Source organism: Emys orbicularis, chromosome 21, assembly GCF_028017835.1.
Source record: "Emys orbicularis isolate rEmyOrb1 chromosome 21, rEmyOrb1.hap1, whole genome shotgun sequence".
NCBI classification, from domain to species: domain Eukaryota; kingdom Metazoa; phylum Chordata; order Testudines; family Emydidae; genus Emys; species Emys orbicularis.
Window position 1 is genome coordinate 19,051,912 of NC_088703.1, and position 14,351 is coordinate 19,066,262.

Below are 14,351 nucleotides of genomic sequence, written 5' to 3' on the forward strand. Positions count from 1 at the left end.
CTGCCTCCGGTGACTGCGATGGGGCCTAGGCCGGGTGCCGGGGTCCCGGCCAAACTCAGCTCCCCTGGAAACGCCGTGAGGGGCAGGCCCCAGCTTTTAATCCCCCCCCCCCCCACGCTCCAAGCTGGGGGTGTCAATAAACCACCCCCGTCTCTTCGCATCTCCTGTGTGCGTCTCGCCCGCCCGTCCGGCCCCACCAGGCAGCCACGCGCGGGGAATCCGAGATGAACTTTAATAGAAGACACAAACCGGGGGGTAAAACGAAAAGCAAACAGAACCCCCCGCGTCCTCACCCAGCCAGCGCCCGCCCCGGGGGCCAAAACACCCCACAACGGCCCCACGCAGCCCACAAGCCAACGGCTCCAGACCCAGCCACCTTAGGAGCCCCCCCCCGCAAATCACTGTGCGGAGAGAATAACACGGGGGGGGCAGGATCCAACCGGGGAGAGGGGGTGACCCCCACAGCCAAAGGCCAAGAGACGCTAGGAAAAGGGGCCCGGGGGAGGGGGGGGGGGATTTGGCGACCCAGCGTTTGCTGAAGCGGGGGGAGGGGGGGAGGGCTTAGCAAAGAGTTTCCATCTCTCCTGTGGCCATTGGGGGCGGAGGGGGGGGGTCCTGTGTATTGGCCGTAACCCCACAGGGGCCCACTAGGGTTTACACTGAGCTGCTGAGATGTGGGAAAACTCAGCGTCCCGATCCTCAAAGGGATGGGGGGGGGCAGGATGTGGGGCTAGATGGGCGGGATACCGGGGTAGATGGGCCCAGGGAGGGCAGGGAGGGGCGGGTCACCGGGGTAGATGGGCCCGGGGGGCGGGGCGGCTCCAGAGGGCAGGGAGGGGGCGGGTCACCGGGGTAGATGGGCCCGGGGGGCGGGGCGGCTCCAGAGGGCAGGGAGGGGGCTGAAGCCAATGAGGCCCCGGGTGCCCCTGATGGCTGGGCCGGAGGCCGGGGTGCCCAGGCGGGGGCCAGACCCAGCAGCCAGGGGTGACACACACGTGGGGCCCAGAACTGGATCTGAGGGGGGGGTTCGGCCCCAGGGAGCCCGTTAACCCTTCAGTGCCTGCTTCTTCCAGGGTATAGGGTGGGGGGCGCCCCCGGCCAGCCCCACCCCACAGGGGAGCATGACGCGGGGAAGCGGGGGAATGTGCTCGGGCGGCCCCTCTAGTCCTGGGGCTGAACAGGCGGGGGGGTGCTGGGTCGGGGGGATCCCAGGTCAGCGGGAGTGTGCTGGGTCCAGGGGGGATCCCAGGTGGGGGGTGCTGGGTGAGGGGGGATCCCAGGCCAGGGGGAGTGTTGATTTGGGGGGGGCAGATCCCAGGCTGGTGGTGCTGGGTCGGGGGGGATCCCAAGGGGGGGTGCTGATGCTGTGCCCCCCAGCGGTCAGATCCTGGTGGGGGGCAGGGGGGTTATTTCATAGGGGATCTAGTTAGGATGCAGCCACCCCCCCAGAGCCCCCCATTCTAAAGTGCTGCCTGATCTGCGACCAGCCCCCAGCGTGGGGCCGGGATGGGGCCCAAGGCCCAGTGCTGAGCCTGGCTTCGTCGCTGCGCCGGGGGGCCCGGTCCCAGGGCTCCTCACGGGGCGGGGGGCTCGGCCGGGGGGGGCTGCGGCTGGTGGTCGGGGGCCGGGGTCTCCGCGTCGGGCCCGTCGGCCTCATCGTCTGAGACGCCCTCCAGCCGGAAGACCTGACGCACCGTGCGGGTGGTGAACGTCAGGGGGCCGCGCCTGGGGGGGAAAGAGGGGTCAGTCCGGGCCATGGGCCCCCCACAGCACTCCTGCCTGCTCCCACGGCGGGCCCCAAGTCAGCGCCCCCACCGTGGCCCCTAGTTCACCTCCCTAGGGCCCCCCACAGCCAGCACCCCAGCTTCAACAGTGCTCCCCTGGTCCCACAGGGTCCCCCCCAGCTAGCACTGTTGCCCCCTTCCCCCCCCCGCCAGCTCCCCTGCTCCCACCCCCTGGGCCCCCACCACAGCCAGCACCCCCACGGTGCCCCCAGTACCCCCCACAACCAGCAGCGCCCTCCTTGGAGGCCCCACACCCCATGCCCACACCCCCCACAGCACCCCCGCCCCGCCCTGCCCGGCGCCCTTGCCGGAAGAGGCTAGACATGACACACTTGGCCCCACACGCCCCCCCCCCCGGCAGCCCCGCCAACCCCCCCAAGCTGACCGCAGCAGCAGCGTCACACAGCAGAGCCTGGGGATCCGAGGGCCCCCCCCGACGCCGGTAACTGCCCCCCACCAGCCGGTGCCTGGGACTGTACTGGGGGGGGGGGCCGTGTGTGGTGGGGGAGGGGAAGAGAATGGGTCGGGAGCGGGATCCCACAGCGCGGGGGGGGGGGACTTCCTGAGCTCAAGAGGGGGCAGAGGGAGCTCGGACAGGGGGACTGTTGGTGGGGGGAGGGGAGTTTGGATTGGGGGACCCCAGGAGGGGGCAGAGGGAACTCGGGGGGATCCCTTTCCCAGTCGATGGCTCAGCCCCTCCCCCCCCCTCCACACACACACACAAGCAGACCCCCCCCCCCCCCGCGGGGCGCTGGGAGCAGGCACTGCCACACAGCACACAGGGCTGGCATGTCGGGGGGCAGCAGGAGCCGGGGGGGGGGGACGTACTTGCGCTGGAGACGCTCCAACTTGCTGGGGGGTCGGAAGAGAGAGAAGGAAACAGGAGAGACGGAGAAAGTGAGAGAGAGAGAGACAGAGACCGCCCCAGCCACGGAGAGATGGGGGCTAGTGGACACAGCAGGCGGGTCGGGGGGGGGGAAGGGCTGGGAGCCCAGACGCCTGGGTTCTCTTCGTGGCTCTTCTGCGGGTCCCACCCCCGGCCCGTGCCTCAGTTTCCCCTCCTGTGCTGAACTATTGTGCTGCGCATAGACCCCTTTCACCTGAGCCTTGGTGGCGCTGCCCGGCTGACACCCTTCTCCAGCACCAGCTGGCCCCAAGCAGCACACGCCCCCCACCCTGCCCCCGAGAGCCGGACCGACCCCCATCCCTGAGGGGGCTGTCTGGGGCACGGCGGGAAGAGCTCTGGGGTCAGGACTCATCAGTATGGTAGGAATTAGATGGGTGCCCAGCGGCCAGGTGGGGAGAGCTGGGTCCCCCGCCAGCCCCACGGGGAGAGCCGGGTTCCACCCCCCCCCAGCTCCCCCCCAGCCCCGCGGGGAGAGCCAGGTTCCATCCCCCCCCCCCCCCCCCCGCAGCCCTGCGGGGAGAGCCGGTTTCTGACCCCCTCTGTAGGACCCAGGCCCCCTAGAGCAGCCGGGTTCAAATTCCCGCCCCCCGGCACCTCGAGGGCTCGTCCTCCAGTTCACAGCAATCCCCCGGTGCCACCAGCCACCGCCTGGTGCCCCTGCCCCCCCCCAGTGCCCAGCGCCCCCCGGTCACCTGAGCCGGTTGCGCAGCGTGGTGACCTCGCGGTTCATGGACTCGGCCGACTCAGTGACGTCGTCCAGCTCCCGCTGCATGCGGCGCCGGCTGGAGTTCGCCCGCGACACCTCCTCCTCCGCCTCCTCCAGCTGCCGCTTCAGCTGCTTCAGCCGGATGTGGCCCTTCTCCACCTGCCGGGCACGGAGCGGGCGGCTCGGCGGGGGCAGGGCAGGGCAGGGGGGCGGCACTAGGGGGCTCTGTGCCACAGGAAGTGCGGGGCGCTGGGCCACACGTGCCGGCGGGGGGAGGTTTGGCAGGGGCCTGGCGGGGGGTGCGTTGTGCCACGAGGGGCCAAGCAGGGCATGGCAGGGGGCTGGCAGGAGGCACCATGGGGCTGGGCAGGGCAGTGGGTCAGTGGGGGATGCCGTGCTGTGGGGTATTGGTGTCGGCGGGGGGGGGTGCTGTGCCACGAGGGGCCAAGCAGGCCATGGGGCTGGCAGGGGGCACCGTGGGGCAGGGCACGGGGCTGGTAGGGGGCGCTGTGGGGCAGGGCAGGGTAGTGGGTCAGTGGGGGATGCCGTGCTGCAGGGTATTGGTGTCGGCGGGGGGGGGGTGCTGTGCCACGAGGGGCCGAGCAGGCCATGGGGCTGGCAGGGGGCGCCATGGGGCAGGGCAGGGGGTCGGGGGGAGACGCCATGGGGCGGGCACATACCTGGTCCTTGAACTGGTCGGCGCTCCGACGCTCCTCCTCCACCTGCAGCACCACCTCCTTCAGCCGCTTCTCCGCCCGACGCACCAGCTTCCCAGACAGGATCCGCTCCCTGAGCCGGGAGGGACACGGGGGGGTCAGCACCAGGCTCAAGGGGGGGTGCACCGTACCCAGAATCCCCCAGGGCAGCCACATCCCTTCTGTGACCCCCCAGAGGGTTCTGGGTAGACAAACGGCAAGCCCCCCGCCCCAGGGGCATTCTGGGTAGTCAGGCCCCCTGGTCCCACAGCAGTGGGTTATACCCCAGGGGATACAGCCCCAGAGCATGCTGGGTACCTGGTTCCCAACTCTGCCCCCCTACCCCTACCCTGCTGTCCAGCCCCAGGGCATGCTGGGTAGCCCCCCCCCGCCCACCCCCCGCCCGCCTGGCCCCAGGGTCACCTGGACTCCTGCTCCAACTGCTCCTCCAGCTGGGCCACCTTGGCCTCCAGGGTGGCGATGGTCAGCTTGTACTTGGCCTTGACGGAGGAGTCCAGCTCGCCCAGCTTGGCCCGCAGCTCCTTGTTCTGCCGCTCCATCTGCTGCCGGGCGTTCTCCGCCTTCTGCGAGAAGCTGCGCTCGGCCCCCAGCTCCGTCGTCAGCGTCTCCACCTGCGGGGGGGCGGGGGCTGGTCACGCGGCGCCTGGGAGCCCCTGCCCCAGCGGGCGCATCCCCTGGCAGGCAGTGCAGGCCCCGAAGCCCTAGGGTGGCACAAGGGGGCGCTGGGCCGCGGGGAGCTCGGCGGGGGGTGCTGGGCCGCGGGGAGCGGGCTCGGCGGGGGGGCGCAGGGGCTCGGCGGGGGGCACTGGGCCGCGGGGAGCGGGCTCGGCGGGGGGCGCTGGGGTGCAGGGTTCTCAACACACACTCACACCCCCCCCCCCCGCGCCCACCTGCAGGCTCAGCTTGCGGTAACGGTCGTTCAGCAGCTCCGTGTTGCTCTGCTCCTCGTCCAGCTCCTCCTCCAGCTGCCCAATCCGGGCCTCCAGGTGCCGCTTCTCATCCAGCAGCGCCGACCTGCAGGGAGGCGGGGCCGGGCTGAGTGGGGCTGGGAGCCCGGGGCAGGGGCGGTTCTGGCGCGAGCAGCTCCTGCTCCGTGCCCAGGAGAATGGTCGTGGCATCGGCAGCGGCTGGGGGCACGGTGTTCACAAAGGGGTGTGGGCGGGGCATGGGGCAGTGGGCAGGGCAAGTGAAAGGATGGGGTGGGGCATGGGCATGGCATACATGGGGGCATGGGTAAGGCAGGGGTGGGGCAGGGGCGGGACATGGGTGGGGCAGGCATGGGGCAGGGACAGAGGGCGTGGCAGTGGGTGGGGCAGGGACAGGGGGCGGGGCCCATGGCAGCAGGGGGTGGAGCTCACAACAGGCCAGACAGCAGGGGAGTGGCAGGGCGGGGCCCACCACGGGCAGGGGGAGCGGGCTTTGTGCAGCAGGCAGGGCCCAGGGCACTCATCATCACCAGGGGCGGATCCTACAGCAGTGGGCGGGGCCTATGCAGTGGGCGGGGCACTCACTTGCCGCTGGCGCCATTGGCCAGCTCGTCGGCCAGGTCGTCACGCTCCTGCTGCGCCTGCCGCTTGGCTCGCTCGGCCGCCGCCAGCTCCTGGAACGGGCAGGGGAGGGGTCAGGGGTGGGGGGGGGGCTTGGCTGTGCTCGTGGGGTGTTGACACCCCCCCACAGCACGTACCCACCCCCACCACAATAGCTCCACCCCCTCGCCTCATGTCGCTGCACTAGCCCAGCCCCCAAATGAAAGAGCCCCACCCCCTCACCTCCTGCAGCTGAAGTAGCTCCGCCTCCAAGTTTTTCAGCTTCTTCTCGTTCTCCCTGGACTGGATGAAGATCTCCTCGCGGGACGTGCGCGACTCCTCCATCTCCCGCCACAGCTCCTTCATCTGGGCCTGCAGGGGATGGGTTGAGAGCAAGTGAGAGACTCCCCCACCGGACGCCGGGGTCCCATAATGAAGGGTAAGTTCCACTCTTGGGGCATCCGGACGCCGGAGTCCCGTAACGCAGAGCAAGCCCCACCGCTGGGGGGCCCGGATGCCAGGGTCCAATAATGCAGGAGGAGAAAGAACAAGATACTCCAGCTCCCAGCATGCATTGCTCCCCTTCTGGCTTCCCCTGTGGCCCAGTTGGGTGCCCGATGCCCCTCCCCTAGTCCCCCCGGCTCCGCCCCCAGCCCCCAGGCCCCTCCCCCGGCCCCCAGGCCCCTCCCCCGGCCCCAAGCCACACACCCCACCTGCAGTTTCCGGAGCTGCTTGACAGCCTCTTCGCGCCCCTTGTTGGCGGCGTCGATCTGTCCCAGCACCTCCTGCAGGTCCAGCTCCAGCTTCTTCCGCGCCGCCCCCACCTGGGCCCGCTGCTTCCGCTCGCCATCCAGCTCCTGCTCCAGGTCCCGCACCTGGGGGGGGGGGGGCAGGGGTCACCCACGGCCAGTGCCCGCCCTGCGCCCAGCAGGCCCCGGCCTGCCGCCAGCCCAGCCCCGGCACCCCCCGGCCGCCCCCACCTGCTTGGCAAGCAGCTTCTTCTTGTCGTCGTTGCTGTCGTCGCGGCTCTGCAGGTCCCGCTCGTGCTGCGCCTTCATGGCCTGCAGGGTCACCTCCAGCCGCAGCTTCCCGTCCTCCGTGGCCTGCAGCTCGTCCTCCAGCTCCTCCAGCTGCGCCCGCATCTCCTGCACCTGCTGCTCCAGCGCCCGCTTCGACCGCTCCAGCTCGTGCACCTGCGGGAGGGCACGGACCAGGGTTCCAAGAGTGCACTGAGCCAGCATCACCAGCAGGCACCGCACCACGGCCCTCCTGGAGGCACGGCCCAGAGCTCCCAGCATGCACCGCACCAGGGCTCCCAGCATGCACCGCGCTGCCGTCCCCAGCATGCACCGCGCCACGGCCCTCCCGGGGGCACGACCCAGAGCTCCCAGCATGCACCGCACCAGGGCCCCCAGCATACACCGCACCAGGGCTCCCAGCATGCACCGCACCACGGCCCTCCCGGGGGCACGGCCCAGAGCTCCCAGCATGCACCACACCAGGGCCCCCAGCATACACCGCACCAGGGCTCCCAGCATGCACCGCACCACAGCCCTCCCGGGGGCACGGCCCAGAGCTCCCAGCATGCACCGCACCAGGGCTCCCAGCATGCACCGCGCCGCCGTCCCCAGCATGCACCGCGCCATGGCCCTCCCGGGGGCACGGCCCAGGGCTCCCAACGTGCACCACACCAGGGCTCCCAGAATGCACCATGCCATGGCCCTCCCAGGTACATACAGCTGTGTTAGACCCCATACCCCTCCCAGAGCTGGGGAGAGAACCCAGGAATCCTGGCTCCCAGCCCAGGCCTCCCTCCCCACGCCGAGGTGGTGGCGGAACCCAGGCGTCCGGGCGGGGCTCCTTACGTTCTTGCCGACGTCGTCCTTGGAGCTGACCAGGTCGTCCAGCTCAGCCCGGAGCTGCTTGTTCTGCCGGTCCAGCTCCTCCCGCAGCTCCAGCGACTCCTCCAGCGCCCGGGTCAGCGACAGCACCTTGGTCTCCTTCTCCCGGGCCTCGGCCTCGGCCCGGTCCCGCTCCTCCGCGTGGCGCGCCGACACCAGCTTCTCCTCCGCCAGCATCTGCCGGGGACCAGCGCGTCAGGGGGGGCCTGGCCAGGCTGGGGGGTGGGGAAGGGGAGCCCTGGCCAGGCTGGGGGGCCGGAGGGAGGGTCAGGGGAGGGGTGAGTAGGATTTGGGAGGATCAGTAGCAGTGGAGGGTTGGTGGGACGTGGGGAGGGGGAAGTCAGTGGCTGTTGGATGGGGAGGTTGGTGGATGGAGGAGTCAGCGGCTGTGGGGGAGGGTAGCATGGGGGGGTTGGGATCAGTGTGGGAGGAAAGGGGGAAGGAGGGCAGTGGGGGGGGAAGCAGCTGCGAGGGGCAGGGAGGAAGCAGGGGTGGGGACTACGGGGGAGGGGAGCAGTGGAGGGTGGGGACAGTGTGGGGGAGCATGTGGGGGGGAGCAGCGGGGGGGTGGGGCAGTATGCAGCAGCAGGGACGGGTGGGGAGCAGTGAAGGATCGGGGGCAGGGGACTGCGCCCTCACCTGGTCAAACTTCTTCTGCCGGCGCTCCAGGTTGGCCACAGCCTGGCGCTGCTGGCCCAGCTCCAGGCTGGCGTCGTCCAGCTCCTGCTGCAGCCGCGCCCGGGTCTTCTCCAGCTTCTCAGCCGCTTGCGCCTTCTCCTCCCAGCGCTGCCCCAGCAGCTCCAGCTCCCGGGCCGCCCGCCGCCGGGCCTCCTCCAGCGCCTCCGCCGTGCCCGCGTCCTCCTCCAACTTCCGCCGCGCATCCACCACCTGCCGGCAGCGGGGTCAGCCGGGGCGTGGGGCCCCCCACCCCGGAGCCGGCCGGCCCCACGTGCCCCCGGAGCCCCCCACCCTGGAGCCGGCTGGCCCCACGCGCCCCCGGAGCCCCCCACTCTGGAGCCGGCCGGCCCCACGCGCCCCCATATCCCCTCAACCCAGAGCAGGGCGGCCCCACGTGCCCCCGGAGCCCCCCACTCCGGAGCCAGCCGGCCCCATGTGCCCCCACAGCCCCCCACCCCAGAGCAGGACGGCCCCACGCGACCCCACAGCCCCCCCACACGGAGCCAGCCGGTCCCACGGGCCCCCGGAACCCCCCACCCTGGAGCCGGCTGGCTCAACGTGCCCCCACAGCCCCCCATACCAAGGCAGCCAGTCCCAGGACACGCTCCCCACCCCAACCAGCAAATGGCCCTGCCCTTGGGAGATGCTGGGACGCGAGCAGGGACAGAACAAAGAGGGGGCCGGGGCAGGAAACACTGCACCCGCCGTGCCAAGCACACTGCAGCAGTGCTGTGCACCCACTGCGTCCCCTTCACTGCATCCCCACACTGCCCCCCTGGCACCCCTCACATAGCACCCACTGTGCCCCTCACACTGCGCCAGCACTTGGCACCCACTGCATCCCCTGCACCCTCACAGTGCCCCCGCGGCACCCCCCACTGCTGTGCACACGGAACCAGCTCCGGGCTGGCTGCACCCCCCTGCGGCCCCGGGCCGGGCTCACCTGCTGCTGCAGGGCCTGGATCTGGCGGCTGAAGTTGGCCTTCGCAGCCTCCTCCTCCTCCAGCTGCTCCAGCACGGCGCCCTTCTCCTCCTCCAGCTGCCGCACCCGCGAGCCCAGCGCCAGCTTCTGCCGCGTCTCCTCCTGCAGCAGCTCCTGGGGCAGGGAGGGGGAGAGTCAGAGACCCTGCCGCAGGCCCCTCCCCCCCCGACCCCGGGGCAGAGACCCCGCCACAGGCCCCTCCCCCCCCGACCCCAGCAGAGACCCCGCCGCAGGCCCCTCCCCCCGACCAGAGACCCCGCCACAGGCCCCGACTCCCAACCCCGGGGCAGAGACCCCGCCGCAGGCCCCGCCCCCCTGACCCCGGGACAGAGACCCCGCCGCAGGCCCCTCCCCCCCGACCAGAGACCCCACCGCAGGCCCCCGCCCCCTGACCCCAGGACAGAGACCCCGCCGCAGGCCCCGCCCCCCCGACTCCGGGGCAGAGACCCCGCCGCAGGCCCCTCCCCCCAACCAGAGACCCCCACCGCAGGCCCCGCCCCCTGACCCCAGGACAGAGACCCCACCGCAGGCCCCGCCCCCTGTCCCCGGGACAGAGACCCCGCCGCAGGCCCTGACCCCGGGGACAGAGACCCCACCGCAGGCCCCGCCCCCCACCCCCAGCCCCCCAGGGCAGAGACCCCGCCGCAGGCCCCTCCCCCCGACCCCGGGGCAGAGACCCCACCACAGCCCCCTGCCAGACCCCCAGGCCCAGGGGCAGAGCTGCCCTGTGCCTACCAGACACCACCCTCCCCACACCGCTCAGGCCCCGCTTCCCCATCCCCACCCCACGTTGCTCCCCCCCACCCAGGCCCCATTCCCAACCCCGTCCCCCCGCCCCAAACCACTCCCCCAACCCGGCACCTGCTGGGCTCAGCCCCTACCTGGGCATCCTGCAGGTGGGACTCCACGCTGGCCAGCTCCTTGGCGAGCTTGGTCGTCTTCGACTCCGTGGTGCCCAGGGCCCCCGAGACGCTGTCCAGCTCACTCTGCCCGGGGGGAGACGGGGCGGGGGGGGCTCAGCGACCCTGCTCCATGGCCCCCCGTCATCCCACAGGGTGTGATCGGGGGGGGGGGGCAGGATACTGGGGTAGATGGGGCCCGGGAGGTGATGGAGGAAGCAGGATACCAGCTTAGATGGGACCCAGGGAGGGGGGTGGGATACTGGGGTAGATGGACCAGGGGACAGGGAGGCAGCAGGATACTGGGGTAGGTGGAGGGGGCAGGATCCATGGGTCTGATCCAGGGGGCAGGGAGGGGGCGGCATACTGGGGTAGATGGGCCTGCAGGGGGTGATGGAGGGGGGCAGGATATGGGGTAGATGGGCCCGTGGGTGGGATGGAGAGGGCAGGATACCAGGGGGTAGATGGGTGTGGGGGTGTGATCCAGGGGGAAGGGAGGGGGCAGAATACCGGGGTAGATGGAGGGGGCGGGATCCATGGGTCCGATCCAGGGGGCAGGAAGGGGGCAGGATACCGGGGTAGATGGGCTCAGAGGGGTGATGGAGGGGGCGGGATACCAGGGTAGATGGGCCCAGAGGGGTGATGGAGGGGGGCGGGATAACAGGGTAGATGGAGGGGGCGGGATCCATGGGTCCAATCCAGGGGGCATGGAGGGGGCAGGATACCGGGGTAGATGGGCCCAGAGGGGTGATGGAGGGGGCGGGATAACAGGGTAGATGGACGGGGTGGGATCCATGGGTCTGATCCAGGGGGCAGGATACCGGGTAGATGGGCTCGGAGGGGTGATGGAGGGGGTGGGATACCAGGGTAGATGGGCCCAGAGGGGTGATGGAGGGGGCGGGATAACAGGGTAGATGGAGGGGGCGGGGATCCATGGGTCCAATCCAGGGGGCATGGAGGGGGCAGAATACCGGGGTAGATGGAGGGGGGCGGGATGCATGGGTCCGATCCAGGGGGCAGGAAGGGGGCAGGATACCGGGGTAGATGGGCTCAGAGGGGTGATGGAGGGGGCAGGATACCGGGGGTAGATGGGCTCAGAGGGGTGATGGAGGGGGCGGGATAACAGGGTAGATGGAGGGGGTGGGATCCATGGGTCCGATCCAGGGGGGTCTCACCTGCAGCTTGCCCACGCGGTCGGCGAGCTCGGCCTTGGCTCGCTCGGGCCTCGCTGGCCCGGATCTGCAGCTCCTGCACCTGCCCTTCCAGCTTCTTGCGGCGCTGGTCTGAGTCCAGCCGGGCGGGCCTGCAGTCCCTTCACCTCCTGCACCAGCTCCACCTTCTCCCCCTCCAGCGTCTGCTTCGCCTTCTCCAGGGCGCCTTTCACCTGCGGGGCCGAGAACCACCTCATACAGAGCTAACACCCCACACCAGAGCCCGAGAGAGCCCAGGAGTCCGGCCTGCCAGTCCCCTGCCCCCCTGCTCTCACCACTAGCCCCCACTCCCCTCCCAGAGCCAGGGAGAGAACCCAGGAGTCCGGCCTGCCAGGGCCTGCCCCCCTGCTCTCACCACTAGCCCCCACTCCCCTCCCAGAGCCAGGGGAGAGAACCCAGGAGTCCGGCCTGCCAGGGCCTGCCCCCCTGCTCTCACCACTAGCCCCCACTCCCCTCCCAGAGCCAGGGAGAGAACCCAGGAGTCCGGCCTGCCAGTCCCAGCCCCCCTGCTCTCACCACTAGCCCCCCACTCCCCTCCCCAGAGCCAGGGAGAGAACCCAGGAGTCCTGGCTCCCAGCCCCTGCCCGTGCTGACCCCACTGAGCTCTCCCCAGGCAGCACCGGGGGGAGGTGGAAGGGGGGAAGGCTGGGGGAGCCCGGCATGATGGAGGTCTGGGCATGGAAGAGCAGGGGGGCTGATGCAGGGGGGGACCTAGCCCCATGGAGGACCCTTCCCCTCCCGGCCCCCTACCCGGCGCGACTGCTCCAGCTGCTCGGGACAGCTCCTCCAGGGCGTGGGCATGTCGCTGGCGCATCTCCACCACCTGGGCCTCGTGCACCTTCACCTCGTCCTCGATCCCCTTCTTCAGCTCGGCCACCTCCTGCTCCCGCTTCGACCTGCAGGGGGCAGCGGTGAGCCACGGGCGGGGAAGCGCTCAGGGGCTACTTCTCCAGGGCCCCCTCGCCCTATGCTGAGAGGTGGGGTGGGCTGGGTGCACGGGGACTTGGGTGCACAGGGATGCAGCTGGCTCTGGGGGGAGGCGGTCGTGGGTGTGTGGGGACGTGGCCGGCTCCCGGGGGAAGTGGACTAGGTGCGTGGGAATGCAGCTGGCTCTGGGGTGAGGTGGGCCAGGCCTGGGGACACAGCCAGCCCCAGGGCTAGACAGGCCAGGCACAGAGGGATGCGGCTGGCTCTGGGGGAGGCAGGTGGGGCTCAGGGGATGGTGCACGCCAAACCCAGGGATAGGCAGGCCAGGCCCGAGGAGGCAGGCGGCTCCGGGGAAGGTGTGAGGGGATGCGGCTGGCTCTGGGGGGAGGCGAGCCAGGCCCAGGGACATGGGCGGCTCCGGGGAAGGTGTGCGGTGATGCGGCTGGCTCTGGGGAAGGTGCGCAGGGATGCAGCTGGCTCTGGGGGGAGGCGAGCCATGCCTGGGGTACACGGGGTGGCTCTGGGGAAGGTGCGCGGGGGATGCGCCTGGCTCTCGGGGGAGGCGAACCAGGCCCGGGGACGTGGGCGGCTCTGGGGAAGATGCGCGGGGACGCGGCTGGCTCTGGGCAAGGTGCGCGGGGATGCGGCTAGCTCTGGGGGGAGCCGAGCCAGGCCCGGGGACGTGGGCGACTCCAGGGAAGGTGCGCGGGGATGCAGCTGGCTCTGGGCAAGGTGCGCGGGGATGCGGCTAGCTCTGGGGGGAGCCGAGCCAGGCGCGGGGGACATGGGCAGCACCGCACCGTAGCTCCTGCTGGGTGGCTGTGGAGTCCAGCGTATCCTCCAGCTCGGTTTTCAGGGCCTCCAGCTCCTCGCCCAGGTCCCGTCGCTGCTTCTCGGCCTTGGCCCGAGCCGCCCGCTCCGTCTCCACGTCCTCCTGCAGCTCCGTCAGCTGGGCCTGCAGCTCCCGCAGGGCCTTCAGCACCTGGTTCTTCTGGGCTGCCTCCCTCCTCCACCCTGCGGGGCAGAGAGCGGGTCAGCGCCCGCGGGGGGGGGGGGGGGGGAGAGCGGGTCAGCGCCGCGGGCGGAGGGGGAGAGCGGGTCAGGCACGCGGGGGGAGGGGGGAGAGCGGGACAGCACCGCCGAGGGGAGGAGAGAGAGCGGCTCAGCGTCGGGTGGGGAGGGGGGAAAGAGCGGGTCAGCACCGCGGGGTGGGGAGGGGGAGAGCGGGACAGCGCCGCCGGGGGAGGGGGGGGAGAGCGGGTCAGCACCGCGGGGGGAGGGGGGGAGAGCGGGTCAGCGCTTCAGGGGGGAGGGGGGAGAGCGGGTCAGCGCCGCGGGGGGGAGGAGAGAGAGCAGGTCAGTGCCGCGGGGGGGGAGGAGGAGAGCGGGTCACCACGCGGGGGGAGGGGGGGAGAGCGGGACAGCACCGCCGGGGGGAGGGGGAGAGCGGGTCAGCGCCGCGGGGGGAGGAGAGAGAGCGGGTCAGTGCCGCCGGGGGGGAGGGGGGAGGAGATGGTCAGTGCCGCGGGGGGCGGAGGGGGGGGAGAGAGCGGGTCAGCGCCGCGGGGGGCGGAGGGGGGAGAGAGCGGGTCAGCGCCGCGTGGGGGGGAGGGGGGAGAGCGGGTCAGTGCTGCGGGGGGGGAGGAGAGAGAGCGGGTCAGTGCCGAGGGGGGGGAGAGAGCGGGGTCAGTGCCGCGGGGGGAGGGGGAGAGGGCGGGGTCAGCGCCAGGAGGGGGGGGGGAGAGTGGGGTCAGCGCCGCGGAGGACGGGAGAGAGCGCGGGTCAGCGCTTCAGGGGGAGGGGGAGGAGCGGGTCAGCGCCGCGGGGGGGAGGAGAGAGAGCGGGTCAGCGCCGCGGGGGGGAGGAGAGAGAGCGGGTCAGCGCCGCGGGGGGGAGGAGAGAGAGCAGATCAGTGCTGCGGGGGGGAGGGGGAGAGCAGGTCAGTGCCACGGGGGGTGGGGGGAGGAGGAGAGCGGGTCGCCACGCGGGGGGAGGGGGGAGAGCGGGACAGCGCCGCGGGGGGAGGGGGAGAGAGCGGAGTCAGCGCCGCGGGGGGGGAGGGGGAGAGCGCGGGTCAGCGCCGCGGGGGGAGGGGGGAGAGCGGGTCAGCGCTC

The 14,351-nt window shown here is 71.7% G+C and overlaps 1 protein-coding gene across 1 annotated transcript in view; it reads right to left on the reverse strand.

The window, feature by feature from the left end:
• Positions 1 to 1,574: 1,574 nt before the first annotated feature.
• LOC135893063 (myosin-10-like) overlaps positions 1,575 to 14,351 on the reverse strand; it is a 17,997-nt gene continuing 5,220 nt past the window's right edge. Inside the window, 19 exon segments of the mRNA XM_065420852.1 lie at positions 1,575 to 1,725; positions 3,384 to 3,556; positions 4,078 to 4,186; positions 4,516 to 4,724; positions 5,004 to 5,127; positions 5,625 to 5,713; positions 5,883 to 6,011; positions 6,353 to 6,514; positions 6,620 to 6,832; positions 7,505 to 7,717; positions 8,180 to 8,428; positions 9,162 to 9,314; positions 10,082 to 10,186; positions 11,275 to 11,319; positions 11,321 to 11,398; positions 11,400 to 11,483; positions 12,061 to 12,084; positions 12,086 to 12,206; positions 13,038 to 13,251. Of these exon segments, the coding sequence (XP_065276924.1) occupies positions 1,575 to 1,725; positions 3,384 to 3,556; positions 4,078 to 4,186; positions 4,516 to 4,724; positions 5,004 to 5,127; positions 5,625 to 5,713; positions 5,883 to 6,011; positions 6,353 to 6,514; positions 6,620 to 6,832; positions 7,505 to 7,717; positions 8,180 to 8,428; positions 9,162 to 9,314; positions 10,082 to 10,186; positions 11,275 to 11,319; positions 11,321 to 11,398; positions 11,400 to 11,483; positions 12,061 to 12,084; positions 12,086 to 12,206; positions 13,038 to 13,251 (2,645 nt within the window).